This window comes from Pelobates fuscus, chromosome 2 (genome assembly GCF_036172605.1).
Source record: "Pelobates fuscus isolate aPelFus1 chromosome 2, aPelFus1.pri, whole genome shotgun sequence".
In the NCBI taxonomy this organism is placed as follows: Eukaryota; Metazoa; Chordata; class Amphibia; order Anura; family Pelobatidae; genus Pelobates; species Pelobates fuscus.
Genome location: NC_086318.1, coordinates 393,835,764 through 393,855,875, shown reverse-complemented (window position 1 = coordinate 393,855,875; position 20,112 = coordinate 393,835,764). Strand labels below are relative to the sequence as shown.

The 20,112-nt window shown below is 36.8% G+C and overlaps 1 protein-coding gene across 1 annotated transcript in view; it reads left to right on the top strand.

Moving 5' to 3' along the window:
* The window catches only part of PROX1 (prospero homeobox 1), a 63,228-nt gene extending 45,068 nt beyond the window's left edge, over window positions 1–18,160 (top strand). The window contains exon 5 of the mRNA XM_063443839.1: window positions 17,371–18,160. Within this exon, the coding sequence (XP_063299909.1) occupies window positions 17,371–17,556 (186 nt within the window). The 3' untranslated portion in view covers window positions 17,557–18,160. The remainder of the gene's footprint in view (window positions 1–17,370) is intronic.
* The last annotated feature ends 1,952 nt before the right edge of the window (window positions 18,161–20,112 follow it).

Genomic DNA, 20,112 nt, shown 5'->3' with positions numbered 1-20,112 from the left:
GTTCTAGGCTTGATTGTTCATGGTGGCTGCAAGTGCTGTCCTAATCATCTTTGTTCTCCTAAGCAGTCCTTTTGCAGATAGATAGATAGATAGATAGATAGACAGATAGCTCAATAGATAGATAGATACATAGATACATAGATAGATAGTTCAATAGATAGATAGATATTGCTGTATTTATATTCATCTTGACACATCTAGGTTGTGTCCCAAGTGGGTGCAGTAAAGTTTGTTTTTAACACAGAATAATGTGTTGTTTTTTTTTTACTTTTACATCAAGATAGACTAGAGCCTTGGTTCCTTTTTCTTCTGCAGTTGGCAAGTTTGGTATCCATCAGGCATGTCCAATTCTGGTCAATAGTAGGCTGGAAATTCTGATGATATAATCCAGCAATAGATAGGTTCAAGATTGTAAATGCCTATTCCATATCATTATTGTCTAACTGGTGACCTGCTTGCACCTCTCAATATATATTTGCAAGTGTTGCCTGATGTAAAAAAAAAAGAATTGTATAAGGTTCCGCAGACTTTTTACAATTTAACGTGTTTGCCATGTCATTAATTGTTTTTTTAAAACCTGCATTAAACCTTTGGTTGCTTGAGGTGATCATTGAGCAACCACTGGCACTTAAAGAGTTAAAGCTAAAAAAAATAAACAGCAGGTAATGATAAAAATCACAATAGGTAAAGATGAAACTAGATACAAAGGGTATTTAGCGAATTTAGCATTTGCCATATTTAGCATGCTAAGTGTCTTCCAGACACAGTGTGCTGATCTTTCAAGGTGATAAGGTAGACCTGTCATACGCAAATGTGTGGAGGGCAAAGTCAGTTTCGGGTAAAGTGCAAAACATGTGCAGTATGCCAACAGAATGGCCAGTAAACACATAGATTAAAATGTATCCTTACCTGAAGGTTGCATGATTGGGGGTCACAGTGCGATGCTGTGCCAGGCATCGTAGGAGAATGCAAAATGAGCCACTGCTATTGCAACTTGTTTATGCTCTTTGTGACTGTTTTTACCCCAGCGTGCTTATGAAATGTACTTGACTTTGACTTCCACTTGTAATACAGTTTAAGTGCTATAGGTGATTAAACAATGAACTCGATCCTATCATAAACCTTGTCAGTCAGTCACTTTCCCTCTTGCATGCCCCTGCTCCAAGCAGTTAAAAGCACAGTCAAATTTGATGCTTAAGACTTTGGCCCTGTCATTTTAACTGTACCCTTATTGTCAATACCCAGCTGTGCTTACAACACCATTATACAATGGTTTACATTGTTATCCCTTAATTATCCAAATTCCACATGAACTCGCCCTTGCTTAGATTTACATGTTGACCCATGGGTTGGAAAAATATTGCTAAATAATTCAACATGCAAGTGAAAGTTAAAAAGAGCAAATGCATAGGTCTCCTTAGCATACCATACCTTTCGAAACAGCGTTATGTGTCTGTTTGGAAGATGCATGTGTCCCTTGGGGAGGAAGTCAGGGAACAATCTTTGTGCTGCTCTACATGCCATTGAGTAAGGTAGAGATGCAATGCCGAATTATCGACGTTTCAGCAATCTCGCTTGGATCTGTAACATCCTAAATTCAGTTTCCACAGGGTGTCACTGGGGTTCAGATGTATTAAATCAGAGAATAATTAAGAAGTATGAAAATAGTTCACTGAGACTAATATTCATATCCTATTTTAATCAACACAAGCAATTGGAAAATGTGGATCGCCTACTGACAAATGTTATGTTTTTGAACTATATTCCATAGTGAAACTTTTGTTGTAGAAATTGGTATTAAGCGGTTTATTCCAATTTGGCCAAAATGTCTGAGTTTAAAAAAAAAAAAAAAAAAAAATGTTCAGATTCCTTTGTAGTTATAAGACCTGATGAGTTGGAAAAGTTATATGTATTATGACAGAATAGGCTACGAGACAGTGCTTCAGGAAATATAGTTTATAAGAGAAGAGAAGCCCTAAAGATTCTTGGTCTCAATTCTGTTAAAAGGCCTCCCAACAGAACCACTTTTGGTGGGACAGTCCTGGTTTCAGGGTCCTTTCCCGTCATTCCAGTTCCCTGGTGTCCACATCTGTCCTGAAGACTGGGGGCGGCCCAAGTGTGGGTATTGCTGGTGACGTGAGTCACATCACTGGTGACACCCTCTCAGGGCCCCACCCACCTCATCCTAATTACCCAGACAGCATTGTTGTGAGGTATGTGTTCAAGTTTGTTAAATTGTTCTAAATATGGTATAAATGTGTCCAAATTTAGAGTGGCACAGAATGCTTTTTCTGGTAGAAAATGGGCCAGAAAAATTGCTAAATATGTTGTGTAGCCCAGTGTTTCTCAACCTTTTACAAGGCGTACCCCTGCAGGTTTTAAAAATAAATCCCTAGTATCCCTACCTCGAGAAAGTAATTTCAATTGATTTAGATGCCAAATGAAACATGTAGACACTGATATTTAAGTTAATCCCATATTGAAGAACAAGCCTGATTAAAAATAGTAGATAATATTTACACACAGAGAAAGCTGACAAATATATAGCTTTGGTGCAGAATATAGAAGACGAAATAAGAAAACAGAACCTCATTTTTTTTATGTATTTGAAAATAAAAGTAATCCTCAATTTTTTTTGATACTTGGTATTCCTGCGCAATTAATAGATACCTTGTATAATGCCTACATTATATCACCACTGCTCAAGCAACCCTTTTATCTCTCAACAACAGGATATGTCACCAAGCACCAGTGTGGTGCTGTGGATACCAACCCTCCTTCATCTGTAACAATTTGGAATTTTGGAGGGAGTCAAGTACAAACTAGTGTAAATAAATGTAATTGAGTGCATTTGCTATAGATTTTCCCAGTGTTTGCAGATTGCCTAAATTATTTGGTTTGGTCATTACTTACTGTATTTTAGACACCCTGAACTCACGTTGTCCCTATATATGCAAATATTGATTGGCAGGCAGAAAGCTGAGTCCTTCCCTCTGCATCTAAAACCAACCAAGGTCTGTGTGAGGCTGGCCTTGCCCCCAAACTTGTCCTTCTCAACCTCAAAGGACCCAGTGCGTGGGCGGCCTCTGCAGATGTCGTCATCGTAACAGAGACCGCCAGGGCGAGCTTTGAAAAGGCAATGCATGCACCTGTCGCCCCCACAGGTGAGGAAGCTACCCAATGTTGGGGAATTTGGCAGCAATTGGAGACTGCCTAACTCGCCTAATTAGACATCCACCTGTGCACTCATTGTAAATGATGGCAGGGCCAGTCTGGGACTACTTTGAGCTGGAGCTTCATCTCCTCCTGGTGTACCCCTTATTCAGTGTGTGTGTCTGTGTCCCTTTGGGTATGCGTACCACAGGTTGAGAAACCAGGGTGTAACCAAACAAATTGTTTACTTTTTTTAGATAATGTAATGGAATCCTTTGGAATTAAAGTTGCAATTTCAAGTATTTTGTGTTTATTTGCTACATGGCAAATTGCTGCACAGTGAAAAATAGCACTTCTCCTTAACACAGAAACTTTCCATATACATTGACACCAAATAAAACATTTACAGAGTTTTTGCTCTAATCCTAGAATTTTGAATTCTGAGAGCACTTTAAAAATCCACTAAGCTGTTCACATGTTTAAAATGTGTGGCACACTTAAGTTCCACTTCTAACTGCTGTCAGTTGAGTTGCCACATCCAAATGAACCATTCCGAATATTAGAAAGAAAGTTGAAATTTGTCCTGAATAAAACCGGATTCATCTCCGTACACCCACGGGTGTAAATTCTATGTCGTTACCCAAGAATCATAAACACAAATTTGTATGTAGGGAACAAACCATCTAAGTCTACTTCTGTAACAGGTAAGCCGTGTTCTGTGCACTTCGCAGTTTCCTCCTCCTACGGCCCGAGAGTTCAGATTTACGTATTATCCGTAACATGACTGCAGGAAGACACTTTGTAGGAAAGCCTCCCATTATTCACCATAATTATCCTTTTATAACACTTCCTCTTTGTGCCATAGATGTTCGCCAGTGTAATAAAGTAGGCAAAGTGGTTTGTAATCTTTGTTTTAATGTCAGTCATTACATTTGTGGTTCCCTCTTGTCTGTTTGTCATTGGTTTCCATTGAAGATCTGTGAGAGCTACTTTAAATCTCCTTACTCAACATCTCTATTAGTCCTAGCATATCGTGACCTTTTTTCTACATCCTTAAAGAAAAAGATACAGTGTACCGTTGCTTTACTTTTCTTATTGTCCTTTGTTGAAACGAACAAAGCATTTGCTACAGTGGCTATAGCACATAATTATACAGCTTTCAATAACAGTGTCTTGGCACATATCAAAGTTCAGAAGAGCCTTTGGAAAAAAAAGATGTTTTGTGGCAGCCTAGGGAGGGTCTCATCTTTCCTTCAGAAAATAGTTCAAGGCTCTTCTGTCAAGCTTCCCTACTTAGAGCTTTTTCTCCTCCTGCTTCATAAAGTTTAAAGGGGATTCAGTGCAGTTCTGTGATCTATTGCCTTTGAAAGATTGTGCACAGAGAGGTCCTTTGACTTCAAGAGTTCACAGATTCATGTCTTTAGGTATCATATGTCTGACCTTATCAGTTACTCCATTTAATGTAGGAGAAAAGTCTAAACTCTTTGTGTTTGTCTGTTTTGCATCTGTGAAATGATTTGGTGAAAAGACCATCCTTTTTAATACGCCACAGAGAAGCCATTTCTGGCTGTAACCTACCCTGTGGATCTTTTTTTTATTTTTTTTAAGTCCTTGTGTTTTCTCTATGGATGATTTCACATTCCGAATGGAATTATGCAATAACAGCCCCATACAAAACAAGACTTTCGCTTTATGCCTCCCCACCTCGATTCGACGTGTTAGCTATTTCAGTGACTGTCTCGCTGTCGCCAAAGAAGGACAGCCATTTAACAATCCCAGAGCTCGGCTAGCAACTCAGGGCAGCCAGCATGCTTTCCCTTGCTGTGACCTAGCCTTAGGGTCTCCGTAATTAATTGTCCTTCAGAGATGAGGAGAGTTCAAAGACAGTGTGCGCTGCCAATGTCCATTGTCTGAGATTCACATCGGCCTTCATTTCACAAAAGGTTATCAATAGGCGCAGGCGCAGGGTCCCTTTTGACAGCTGCCTGGGAAAAGAATAATTTGTTTTGGACATTTACAGATAGAGAAAAATAAATAGCTTCTGCACAATATATTAATACTACAAGCAGGAAAGCCTAACTGTTGTTGACTTATAAGATTTCAAGAAATCCACTTAGCCTCCAGAGTATTAAATAACTTTTCTAGCACAGTTACATTTTTTAACAAATGCCACTGTATTGAAGAAGGAAAAATGGGGATAGGGGTGAAACCCATAACTAGACTAGAGCTAATCGTCTTACTTAGTTTAAGTTTTGTGATTTTTGCTCTTTGGGATTTCATTTTTGTCTCCTTCTACCCAATTCTACCAATTGTTATGGTGGTAAAACGCTTGCTAGAAAGTGGCATTGTCTGTAGAGCTTTATTTATTTTAATATCCACATTAAGACTTGAAAAAATCGGCCACATTTTTCATTTGAAATTTTTGATTTTCATTCAGTAACAATGCTGAACTTTGAACTGGTTTGAAATATTGTTATTTAATTTTATAAAACATCAACAAACAACATATTGCTGTATGAGTTAGGGGGTGTAGACAGAACAAAATACTGACATATCAATAGGAAAGGAATGGAGGTACGAAGAAACCCAATAAAAGCCACATCAGGAACTGATTACTGGGTGCGACCATGAAGCACCTTTTATGAGGCACAGAGAAGGGCATTTTATGCAAATTAACTCAGTCTGAGTCTCTGAGAAAGAATGTGCACAACTGCACAGTGAATTCCCTTTAATGGGAAATCAACCTCTGCAAGAGAAGTCACAAGAACTCTGTCATGATGGTGACTTATACTCCTAACTGTGAGTTCAAATGTCACTAGTCTATCAGAGTTATTAATTACAGCGATAATTGTCAGGAATTTCAAGTGTATTGGGAATGTTAGACTAAAATAGCTGAGCTGTAAAAGTTCTCCAAATCAGCATTCTGTTTGGCTACTTTGGCCTTAAATGTGAAATTCACTTTAACCCTGTAAGACTTCTATATAATTGGTTAAGAGAGGGTTAAAAACTGGCCATGCTTTCTGCGTGTAATGTTAATATTAGAATGGCTTGTAAATTATGTGCTGTTTTTCATTCCTGCCCATTTAAAAAAAAACAAAAAAAAACATCTTTTTATATAACTGATTGGAATTTTAAGAGAGAACAAAGGTAGAATAGTTAAAATATATTAAAATAATCTTTTAAAAATATGTAAAATATTACAGTAGTGTCAAACTTTGCAACACGTTTCTTAAAGTTTTGTGTAATCATAATTAAAGTTCAGTTATAGGAAATATAGAACAGGGGAAGAACAGGCACCCCTGTATTAACAGAACATACAGGCACTTTTATGCTCGATTGATTAACCTCTTCCTGGGAGGCCTTCATAACAGAATTTGCGTAAATTCTAAACTAATTAAAGGGACAAGGTTTTCATAGCTCAGTAATAAATAGCAATAATCATTTAGTAAAGTTTAGGGAAGGCTTATTATATAGATGGTATATATTACATAATTGTCGGTGTATTCAGTAAACTTTAAATAATGTAGAATTGAAAAATAAATAGGTAATAGAATTTTGCAGTTCATCTATATTCATGTAAATCGTGTGTTAATATATACTGGGTTGTATGTTTATTAATGTTGTGTAGCACATGGTTTAGTTAATTCTCCTTTACTGTGCTAACCATGGGGGGCAAAGGGGCATTTGCAATTCCATTTAGAAGATGCTCAAAAGAAAATGTCATGGTTGCATATAGCATTGAATAGGGCAATAAAAACACAGAGAGATGATATTTTGCAAATCAGCTGCTTATATTTCCACATAATACAAAGAGTTTCTAAGTGCGATGTCAGCAGAGTGTGTAAAATGTATTTTACCGAGAGGCGCTTGGAATGGTCCGTTAAACAGCAAACAGTCCCAATTGTTCATGCAACAGGTTCCCTGTACTTAAGAGGAAATTGCAGATAGCATTGTACATAGACACAGCTAATACAGTAATGCAAAAAAAAGTCTCATAAAAAATTAAAGTTATTCTTATGAATCTTTAATTGGAAGCAATGAAAAAGGACACGGGTGAAGCCAAGTGTTTTGTTTCAAGGTTCTCTTCAGAGTTGTGGGCTATTGTTGTTTGCACTTTCTCGGGCTGACATTCACTTTAAAACTGACATCAGTCACTTATGACACAGACAGCTGCCCTGACACAAACACCTAACGCATTCAGGGAAAGCTGTCGTTAGGTAATAAGGCCCATTTAACACTTTCCAGATCACCTCCACCGTTTAACCCCTTCAGAACAAGGAGCTAAGGAAATCCTTAACCTTAACCCCATCAGTTTACAAAGAATGTATGGAGGGTTACTTGTGAGTCGGACATTTTTTTTCTCCAAAATCAGCCGGTGTGACACAGATTTTGAAATTTGTTTCGCAATTTACTATTTAGTGACTAAATAATAATCTACAGAGAATTCTAGGCCAGAAAAGCTGATTTGGAGATTTTTTTTATTTTTTTTATTTTTTTAAATCTATTTTGACTTAAAAACCCTCAACGCATCCTTGGTTTAGTTAAAAAAAAAAAATGTGTGTTTATTTACTAAACGATGAACTGAAAAAAATATACATAGGCCTAAATTGCTGATGGAGAACAAATCTCCAACTCAAAATTAAAGTAGCCAAGCAGTGACTATAGCAAAGTTAGCGCTTCCATTTTGTTTTTGGTAGTTTTTTTCCTGAATTAACTATTTTGGTCTAAATTTTGCAATTCCGTTTCCATCTTTCTACAATGAATAGTTCATGAACAAAATGTATTCAACCCCAGGAGGTTTTCCTGCTAAACAATATGATTAATTCAGTAAAGCTTTTTTTTTTTTTTTTTTTTTTGTGGTGAATTAACTGAGAATTGCTAATTTGAGGTTAAAATAGGTGAGTTTGAGAAATGTTCCAGTTTGTCTGTTTTATCTCAAAAATATTTCTCCAGTACTCTCAGTATATTAAATAAACCCCAATGAGTTGCAGGGGAGCCTAGAACAGAATTTAGGCTTTAGTTAGAACAAGTAATGGCGGTATCAGAAGGGAAAAGGTCCGTATAGGCGCGCATTAACACAACATTAATGTAACAAGCCATTGGAATGTTTGCAGCGAAATGGATTGTTAGAAAAAAAACCTCTTTGTCTCTTAGTTGTATTTAAGAGTAGATACCAACAAGAAATGTATTATTGTCCTCTACGTCCATGCCTGCAGTGGAATCCGGTAAAGAAAGCTCTCCCATTTCACCTTGTGTACAGTCTGGTCTGTGACACTGATTCTGATTATGTCATTATTTTACTCCTGGGGCCTTGGCACATCTGCAGAACCGATGCACATCTCCTTTGTTACCCTGGCATACGTCCCATATCACCAATGCTTCATTAGCCTTTGTGACTGCCTTCTTGCCAGACAAGAATGCCCAAATCTAAGCTCCTTTTGTGTATGCTTATTCATTTATTCATCTTTGCATTTCTTGTGCTTTTTTATCTTCTTTCATTTCTAAAGAGCAGATGTCTGGGGCCCCTCTTCATATCTCCTGGAAGTCACATAAGGAGAAACAAAGTGACTCTTTAACCCCTGTGGGACCGTGGTGACCGACTATGACCTTTACCCTAGGTTTTACCCCTCGTCAACTTAACAAAAAACATTGTATATCCTTAGTGCATGTAAAATATATACAGTAAATCTGTGGTTAATATCATTATTTACGCCTTTGTTGCATGATAATATAGGCTGGCGTGGATGTCTGGGGGATTTGGATTTTATAATTTTTTTGTTTGTGTTATTTTGTTGTGTTGTTTTTTTTGTTTTGTTTTGAAAGTAAACGAAAAAGTTGAATGCTAAACGCATGACACTCGAGTCATTTGGGAATATATTTTTTTTCAGTCACATGAAAAAACATTTTTTTTCAGAACTAGCCTTATCTCTTTAAAGTATGTTTGTCCAGCTTTGTACTAAATGTGGGCAGAATGTTTGAAGGCCACATAGCTTTGAAACCTTGGTTGCAACACCATGACCCCTTTAGAAACCTATTTTATCTAAAGGAGAAAACTCCAGTTCTGTTTGTCAAACTATCTGCCCAGTCGGTTTATCTTGTAACAGAATTACAGCTCACAGACTATTGATTTTGTTAAATTAATGTCTAAAGAATGCTACTGAATTTAGACTAACAACCCTACTTGTTTTGTGTCACACAAAGTTGTGTATAAAGGCATTGTTTATGGCCTGATAGTAATAGACACGAAACACTTACTGAGAGCTACAGCTGGACTTCCAGTTTACTCGTAATAAAGATCACTTCTTCAATAATGCAAATATTGTCTGGGATAGGCCACATGTGCACATATATAAGCATTGTGTCTTTTCCCTTCCCAAAATTCCAAGAATAAGCATTATAAAAAGAACAACAGAATATTATGTTGACAAGTGACTGCATAGAATTCTATGGGTCATTGTCGTGTTAGTCAAGTTGAATGCATCTTACAGCGTTTGTCTATACCTCTACTTCTGTAGAAACATAGAATGTATGTAGTGGTTTACTATAGAGGCAGAATAATAGCAGGGAATGAATAGACACAATGAGATATTATTCTGTAAGAGCAGAGGAAGACTTCCATTGCAAAGCCTGTATGTTTACAGTTTAAGTAGGTTGTGAGGTACGCGGTCTTGTTTGGGGTGAACTTCGTTGATGAGGTGGCAGTGAGTGTCCTCTGCATGCTTGCATGTTCACCCTTCTTCGGTGTCATCAGAGCAATGTCGGATATGAGGATTCTGCAACCAGACTTTAGAATTCTACGTAGTCACATTAAGATTAGACTAGAAGCACTGAGAATCAGGGCCAAGCCTACAGTGTTCCGAGGCATATAGTCACGATTCAAGCGTGCTTGTCACTGCAGTGCCAATAAAATTGTCACGTAAGTGCATACATTGTTGTGAGTTAAGAACTATTCTTTAAAGAGAACCTGTAGTCCCCAAAATAATCTTTCTTGTTTTTTCGTGACTAAAAGTTCCCTGCCAGTACAGTGACCTTTGTCTACCCACTTTTTAGTCGAAAAGAGCGAGCTTAACATATTTTTACTGACCTCCAGCGCAAGTCGGCGTCGTTGCAGCACATGCTTTGCCTCCTTTTTTCTCAGCCATTGTGCTGACATCCACCGTCTTCTCGTCCAATTCAGTGCTTCTCATAGAGAAGCATTGTGAACGAGAAGCACATGCACCGCAAGCACCGTGCTCCCCTAATCAAATGCTCTCTATGAGAAGCATTGATTAAAGAACTAAGTCTGACTAGGTTATAGTGTAGGAAATGCCTCTAGTGGCTTTGAGTAAGAAAGACACTAGTGTTTAACCCTGCAATGTGAACATTGCTGTATTTCCAAAACGTCAATGTTTACTGTTGCGGGGCTAAAGTTACAGGGCCACTGCCCCCAGACACTTTATGGAGATGAAGTGGTCTGGGTGCCTATTGTGGTACTTGTATTATTTAGGTTTCACTGTGAGAGAATGTTTGGGTTTTTTTTGGACTTGTTATGAGGGGTCGTAGCTGACGTTCTCTCACAAGAGCTGAGTTAGATGGTCCCCTTTTTACCTGCGTGGGATAATATTAGGGCAATGCCTTGTGTTTTCCTATGTGGTATTAGAGCTTATGAGTGCCGTGAAACATTGGCAGCCTTTAGAGGGGAACTGTGAATGGAAAACACGTGTGGAATGTATTGTGGTAAAAAAAATGCAACATTGTTTTATGTTTTATATTTCCCATCATGCCTCTTATATACCAAAAAGACTGCTATTTTATGTAACAGGAAAGACATAAGAATAATCCAGGACGCAGTTAAATACTGACATTAGGTATAGTTTTCACTCTTTTTTTCAAAGGACTTTCCAGGTCCTCTGCTGGCAAGTCCAATAGAAGAAAACATTGTCCCAGCTATCAGTAGAAAGGTTTATTCTCAGTCAATATTTACTTAACAAACAGCAGGGGTAGTTGAGTTTGTGCAGAGGCATCATGTGCGCAAAAAGGTGAATGAATTCTCGGTAAAGGTACTTGAACTGTTTGTCTCCTTTCCTCATTTTCTTTTCTTTTTTTTTTCTTCCAATACCATGTGTTTGCTTTATCTTCTATTGGAAACACTTTCCCAAATAATTATATATTAAATTCTTACGTAAATTTTTGGTTAATGTGCCTTATAGAAATAGGAACTTAGCGGTTTTTTTTTTTATCTTATTAATATGTCATTTTCTTTATGAGACCGGATTATGACAAAAGTTATTTTTATTTTTGTACAAACCATATCCTTTTTTTATTTATTCCTGGCACGATCGAGCAAAACACCTGGCCTTTGTTTCTTCAGAATAACACCAAAAAAAAAGTGATATAAATTTGGGTAACCTCAGTACACCTGAAACCAGTTATCATTCCAAAAAAATAAAATCTAAATTTTTTTCCCAAAAGGATATTATTATTATTTTTTTGTTGTAATAATATTTCAAAAGTTACTTTGTAAGTTGATGGCTGCTAACAGTTCAAGACTGTCATTTGAAGGTGTTTTTTTTTCTTTATTGTTTTTATTTCTATTTTTCATGCACATTTGCTTTGTTTCACAATTTGAGTATTTTTGTTTCTTTCTTTCTTTTTTTTTTTTTTTTGTTTTGTTTCGTGAATCAGAGTTGTAAAACCCATCTGAAATATTCATGCAGAATTGTCTGAGAAGCAGTTTCTGTTTTATTTACTGCACAGAGGAACAGCCTCAGTGGATTAGTTCTACAATACCCATAACAAAAGCACGACAGCTGATGCATGTGATGTTAGGAGGTGACAAAACGGTTAAAGTATGCTGTTGGCTAAAGGCAAGCAGTCAGCAGATGCAGACAAAAGGATTTGTGACAAGAATAACTCTCTCTCCAAGCGGAGCAGTCAAGTATCCAAAATACCAATACCCTTTTCTCCTTGACATTGTCTTCTACTTACTGTCAGCATTTTACTGTCCTTTTATAGTAAAGAAAACTAGATCTCTAAACATTTCTAGGCCACACCAATTGATTATCAGAGACCCTACTCAGTATTCCAGCTGTTGTGTCTGCGCGTGAATTTACATGTAGGTGAGCCTGATAATATGGCAACATGTATGCAAATAGGTAACGTTGTTTGCTTGTGATATTAGTTTAACAAGTTGATTTTCTTGATGCACTTTTATCTTCTTAGAGTCTGCCTAAGCTGATAAGAACCAATGATATTTAGCACTGTCCTTAAAGGCAGGTTTATTGACTGAACTCAAACTTTCTTTAAATTAGTTGTGACTTCGGTTGGGTTGGAGAATTTTTCTAGATCAGCTATTTTGCCTCAATTTTTCCATTCGGATTTAATTTGCGTAAATTCAGAGTTTAGTCAATAACCTTATCTTTGTATTTCCTGCTCATTTAGAATTTGCTGATCTATACAGCCTTGATGTTTTATTTAGTGGGTGAGAAATCCACTTTAATGTAGGATATTTAAAGACCGGTTTGTTATGAGAGAATTAGCTCCAGAAGGGGTTAAAGGAACACAGGTAAATCATGCAAATGGGCCTTAGAAATGTCTGGCTGGAACCTTTGTTGCTCAGCAATGAAATGGTTAATTAAATGGCTTTTGTCAGAAAGAGATTGGTAAGAATTTGTGATATATATTGTGGTAAAGTGTTTTAAGAACAGAGGTTGTCATGGCTCCTTTTAGGAAATGCGTGGGGAAGGAAAATTAAAATACAACAGGGAAAAAGTTACAAGTTAAAACTTTTAATGTGATCACGAGCAAAGGTATTCACGAAACTGGGGAGAATTGGCAAAGGGATTGCCAATTGTAGGCCAAAATAACTGAATTTAAAAAAACATTCTCCAATTTAGCTATTTTTCTAACTCATTTGTGACCTAAAATATAATCTGTTGTTGTTTCTCCACAATTCTTTGTTTAGTGAATAAATCCCAGTAATAGAAACGATGAAGAATTGCTACGTGCAATATTAGCATCCTTCATTATTTATTCCTGCACTCTTTGCTTATCAAACGTGAGCCGGACATTATAGGCATCTCATTTAATATGACTTACAAATCATGATAACAAATTATATTGGCATAAACATGTTTGGAATGTTTAACCACGTTATTGCCGGCAAATTGGGAACTGAGATGGATGGGTTTTCAGCACCAAGTGGGTTAAGTAAGCTCTTCTCAATTGGGAAGTCGGCCTGTGACCTGTTAGAAGATAATGCCTCCAGCAAAAGGCTTAGTGGATCTAAAAAAGATAATATCAAAACCTGTCTAAACAATGGCTGCGTTATTTGATAATACCAGAGTGTGGGCTAGCTGACGGCAAACAAACATGCATTTATTTTACAAGTGTTCAAAATGAGCTTGCTCTTCTTCAGAAAATAAGAGAGGCTGTCTTCTGTTTAACCTTTGTAATACCCCGTCCATTCTCTGTGACATTCAGTCAGCTGCCAAGAGTGCTTGGCAAAGCGGGGCCAGCGAGCGCGGTTCCAGTGACCGCTAACCTTGGTATGTCCTGACACTTATGATGAGTATCTGCAACACACAGAAGGCAGGCAGGCTGCTATGTCAGGCTTTTATTATGTACTGCAGATGCTGGGGACAGTCAGTTTAATAAAACAAATCAGCCTTGAAGGTAAAGCAAGTGAGGAGAGAGGAAAATCTTTGTTGCATGATTCAAATAATGCAAAAAAATTGGAATTATAAATTAATCATCCCTGGAGAGAGCTAAATACTTGGACTCATTCACGTTCTAGGTTTTTATTTTTTCTTTGACATTCCCTACCATAAATAAATAAATAAAATAATTACTTCCCCAGAATTGCAAGGGTACAATGAAAACCAGCGTAATCTGAATTTGCCTTTCCTGGTTATCATTGTGTTGTGCTGTTGTGGCTATTGCACCCTTATATTTATAGCATGTTTTCTTACATCAAAGTTCTATTTCAACTAAAGATGCCAAACTGTTCTGTGTGTTCCTAAATTAGCTAGTGTGTTATGGACATTTTCAGGTGTTTTAGAATGAAACGTCGTATTTCTTTCACTGTATACGTTATCTGTAAGAGATACTTTGTCTTTAAGAGATTTTGTAAACTGACAAGTTGTTAGAATTGGAAAATATTGTTTCTCATAAAATTATTATTATTGCCATTTATATAGCACCAACAGATTCCGTCACGCTTTACAATATTATGAGGGGGGGGATTTAACTATAAATAGGACAATTACCATAGACCTTACAGGAACGATAGGTTGAGAAGGGCCCTGCTCAAACAAGCTTACAGTCTATAGGAAGTGGGGTATATAACACTTTAGGACAGGAAATAGCAATCAAATAAGGTGGGAGTGAAGCAGAGCTGGAGGAGAGAGTAAAGGGCTGCCCTTTAGGAGAGAGCAAGAGACAGGTATGTGAGGAAGAGGTTACTCTGGGAGGCCATAAGCTTTCCTAAAGAGATGGGTTTTAAGGCCCTTCTTAAACGATTGAAGACTAAGAGAGAGTATGATGGCAGTAGGCAGGCTATTCCATAAGAAGGGAGCTGTCCTGCAACCGTGAGTTGGCCGTACGGCCGTTTACTTAAAAAAATGACTTCTTGCCCAGATACCTAAAGAAGATGTTTAGACTTTAAGACGTCATTTTGTCCTAGGTTAACGTGACACCAAGTCAGGGACTTGTATACGTCATGTTCAACCTTACTTTTTAGTCCAAGCAAAGTTTAAGATGTCTAGGTCATGACAACAGACTGATCAAGATGTTTTTCTTGAAACGAGGCTATGCCATTTAATGGTCACTTTCTCATCTCTTTGCCAAGCTAAGGTAGATTAGGTTTGTTTTTCTGTTTTCCTAACATGATTTAATTGAAGATCCGGGGTATAAATATGTGTACTTAGAGACAGAGGTGAGAATTTTGGAAGCAGAGATGCTGCTGCATTTTACAAGACCGAGAGGTTGATTTGTTCATGAAGAGGGTATGTTATTCAATTTTACTGATATTGCAAGCATATACTTTGCAATTGCAAACTCTGCAGTATATTATTATAATGGATTACGAAATGTTTTTATATGTCTATATTTCTATATATTCAATGAAATTTGTTAAAAGACAAAACATTATGGCTTCCAAAAACAATCCCTATGTTTAAAGGGACACTATAGTCACCAACTTTAGCTTAATGAAACCGTTTTGGTGTATAGAACATGCCCCTGCATTCTCACTGCTCAATTCTCTGCCATATAGGAGTTAAATCACTTTGTTTTTGAATCCTAGTCACACCTCCCTGCATGTGACTTGCACAGCCTTCCTAAACACTTCCTGTAAAGAGTAATCTACAGTTTATCCTTCCTTTATTGCAAGTTCTGTTTAATTTAGATTTTCTTATCCCCAGCTATGTTAATAGCTTGCTAGACCCTGCAAGAGCCTCTTTTATGTGATTAAAGCTCAATTTACAGAGAAAGAGATACAATTGTTTATGGTAAATTACATCTAATTGAAAGTGAAACCAGTTTTTGTCATGCACGCTGTGTCAATCAGAGCCAGGGGAGGTGTGACAAGGGCTGCATAAACAGAAACAAAGTAATTTAACTCCTAAATGGCAGAAAATTGAGCAGTAAAACCTGAGAGGCATGATCTATACACATAAACTGCTTCATTAAGCTAAAGTTGTTTAGGTGACTATAGTGTTCCTTTAATTGTATTCTCAATTATTTATATATTTTAAAAAGAGAACCTCTTACCAACTATGTGATATTATTACTAATGATATCTGTATGGCCAGCCCTGCTAAATTCTATGTATTAATAGTTTATAGTGGTAATTAGGGGTACGAGCGGTTACACTAGTACTGTAACTTAGCTCCTTTCTTGCCAAAGTGAGTGAAAAATAAACAGTCTTATTCACTAAAGGGAGAATTCAAAGTTATTTTCAAATGTATGGTTAAAATAGCCAAACAGGAAACATTCTCTAAGTCAGCTGTGCTTACAATTCGGCTACTCTGACCTTACATTTCAAATTCAGTTTGAATTCCCACTTTAGTAAATAAGCCTGATAGAGTTCATTCATTTTTTTTTTTTTAATGGATATATTTTGGTCAATATAAGTGAGTTGAAAAAAATCTCCAGTTCACGCTAGTTTGAGATAATTTTTCAGCTCAAGATTTGCAACTTGGTTCTAAATGTGCCACAAATCACTATTTAGTTAATAAACACTGTAGACGAGAGTGAGCAACTTGTAAAGTCATCTTGACCTGCAATACAACTCCCATCATCCTCTGGGTAGGAATAATTGATGTTGCTAGTCCCTGGCAGCTTTAGGTGTCATAGGTTGTTAATTTGTGCTTTGAGACATCACTGGGAAGCTTCTTCGGCACTCCAGATGTTGTGAACTACATCTCCCACAATCCTCTTACAGCCATAATGCTGGAAAGGCATCAGGGGAGATTAAGTCCAAAAAATCTGGAGTGCTGAACGTTGCCTACCCCTGCTGTAGGGTACAATGTCATACAAAAGCTATTTGGCTGTTTTAGATCATGCAATCAATATTAAGCTTTAAGATGGACCTGGGATTGCAGGACGTACCGTTTGGCGTTTTTGCAGACCACAGCTGCCTTTGGGGTGATTGTTTTCTTAAAACCCCCAGGCATACAGACCAGAAAATGCACATGAACAACAACATTGCGCTCATGTTAAATATTCATATTTAATAGCCCTTCATAAACAATTCCCTGATGCTCGGAACATTTCTAAAGTCCAAGTACTCGTCACATAATTACATACATAACAATCTGTGTGTGAAAAAATAATCACACCGCCGTAAATGCCTAATCAAAGAGAACAACAACTCTATTCCGATTAAAAGAGCCTTAGTTCAGGGTTTCTCTCTGACAAACATTAGAAAGGTGATCTTTTATCTGTACTCGTCTGAAACCCTGAAAACGAAATTCTAACAGAAATCAGATCTTTTACAGTTTTAACTTCCTTCCCTACTCCTTTTTTCTCCGTTTTCAAAGATGAACATATGTCATTAAATATCTCTATAAATAGTTACTTTAAACGCATATGACAATAGATGTCTGCCATAATTAGAATATGCAGGTGTCTGGTAAGCCCTCTTCTTGCTAGGGAGAACAGTTTCAATCCTCTTTGAAGATTCATGGACTTGAAACTAAAAACTTTATTAATGCCATTGTCTCCTTGTATCAGCAGGTTCCGGAGAGATTCTTGGAAGTGGCTCAGATCACATTACGAGAGTTTTTCAATGCCATTATCGCAGGCAAAGATGTTGATCCTTCCTGGAAGAAGGCCATATACAAGGTCATCTGCAAGTTGGACAGCGAAGTCCCTGAAATCTTTCGATCCCCAAACTGCCTACAGGAGCTACTTCACGAGTAGACGATACAATTGCTGGATCTGAATGTACAAAACTGACATTTGCCCCTTAAATGCCCCAAATCTGTGAGTGTGCGTGATTTAAACTGTACATCCATGTGTATACATATATGCTATGCACATGTGTTATTCTGGAACCTCACATATTTATTTTATGTTCTTTACCCATTCTTACAAGAGAATAGCATTACTGCATCAGCTTCCACTAAAATGCCTACTGAATGCCCTAAAGTCACAAACCACGAATGGAGAAGTGTTTTTCAGGGTGCGGAGGGTATAACGTGTACAGAATTATTAGGGCATTTTTCAATGTTATGTGATGGAGAACAGAGTGACCTTTGTACTTTTACTTGTGTTCCACTGCTTTCCTAATAATCATTTCATTAAAACCACTTGATTTATTTATAAAATGTAACGAGCTACGAACTCCCAAGCACTTCTGAGTAATTCACATTTCCTCTGCAACTTAATGTGCCCTAAATATACCAACAACAAAACACATTGGTGCGCATGTAGTACAATTCAAATAATTCTGAGTGCCCAGTTGCTATGATTTTATGGAGAGAAAAAAATAGTGTCTGTTTAACCCCTTAAGGACCAAACTTCTGGAATAAAAGGGAATCATGACATGTCACACATGTCATGTGTCCTTAAGGGGTTAAAGATACTTTTTTTTAAAGAAAATCCTTAAAAATGGTAGAATGCTCGAATGCCCAAACACTTAGGATAGACAACACCTTGTGGTGAGTTTGCTATCTTCAAATTAACCCTTTGAGTTTTGAGTTTGGTGTGAAACATGAATGCCGCAATCATTTGGCATTGAAACTGTTAAATAAGCCAAAATGTCTATCCTGGACGGCATGCAAGCATTATAGAAAAGGTTAACTTGTTTCAGTAAATGGCACAACTCATAGTTTATAGTGGATATAGCTCAACAGTTAAATATTTGTGAAATCAAGCACAGATAATGTGTATATACATATATATATGTGTATACATATTTTTTTGCCTTTCCATTCTACAAAGATCAGTTTTCAAACATACTCTTTGTAGTTAATTCTAACAGTGGGGGGAAAAAAAGCACAGAACAGGAAGATTTCCCATGTAGGAATATTAAATGCCAGTTAGTTCGAACTGGAACATCAGTCTGTTTGAGATTAAGGTTGCGCAAAAACTGATGCATCCTTCCAGCACAAGAACAGATATTGCACACAAAAAAAAGAAAGACTAACCCTTTCAGTGCCAGGGAGAACTTGTACTGTGCACTGTAGGTCACTACATCTCTGGAACCTGTTTTCATTTTTAAACTGAAGGAGGACTTATTTTGCTGCTAGCCCCTGGAGCAGTACTGGGGGTGTATAGAAAATTGTTTATAGTTGTTTCTATGCTCATAGAAAATCCTATTTAGGTAAACCATTAGAATCAAAGAATGTGGGTTCCCATTATTTGATCAGCGAGCCTCTAGAATTGCTGGCACTGGTTGAACGATTTTGTAAAAGACCATCTTGTTATGTTGTTATTATTACAACATACCGCAAAAGGATATTATTTTAATGTTTGTGATGAGTAGCCTAACACCCTATATGTGCGTGAACTACATTTATCCACTTTAAAAGCTGGTTCGGTGTAATGGGAAGTGCAGTTCACAATCATCACAATCATACTGGGTGCTATGGTTAGATATCACTGATTTATACACATATATATATATATAGGGTTTTTTTTTTTGTTTGGTTTGTTTTGTATTCAGAACTGTAGATGTGTTATGACACTACACAGTTTAAGTCAAATATGTTCAGCGATATTAAAGTGTATTCACTAAACTGGCAATTGCCGAGTATTAATAAGGAAAATCCAAATTTAAGATAAGAATTTGAGCTTCAGAAATAGTTGACTTTTTTTTCTGAAGTTGTTATAAAATGTGAAGTTACCATGTAAATTCTCTTGAACTCCAAGTTTAGTGAATAAATCCTTGTTATATTAACACGTAAAGACCAGCTTTAATTCTTTCCAGGTCCTCAACAGCTCTTAGTTATTTGATTTTGTAGCTCTTAAAACACTACTTTATATATATAGACCATTACTTGACATGTTGACTGTTTTCCTTGAGTGACATAAAATGTTTCCCCGAAATAGAAGCAGTTTTTAATATTAATCACTACATCACATCCATCATCTGTATGGATTATTAAGTGGGGGGGAAATATTTCTATTTGTTATTAAAACAAGTGCCCTAGATTGCGTTATACTGCATATTACATTTGAGAAAACCTTAAGGTGTGTTGGACTATACAAAGTGCATTTGGGGTGTGTGTGTGTGTATATATATATATATATATGCATATGGTAATTTCATAAGAAACTCTGTAAGGTATGGCTGAATCGTGTGAATACAATGTTTCAGCAGATCTTGTAAAATTTGCTAGTTTTATATTATAGCACAATACAATATTTCAGAAAAAAATAGATTTTTTTTTTTTTTAAAGAAAAACCTTATTAAAGAGTAAACAGTTCTATTTCAAATACATGCATTTCTGTATTGCATTTTGCAACAAAGAT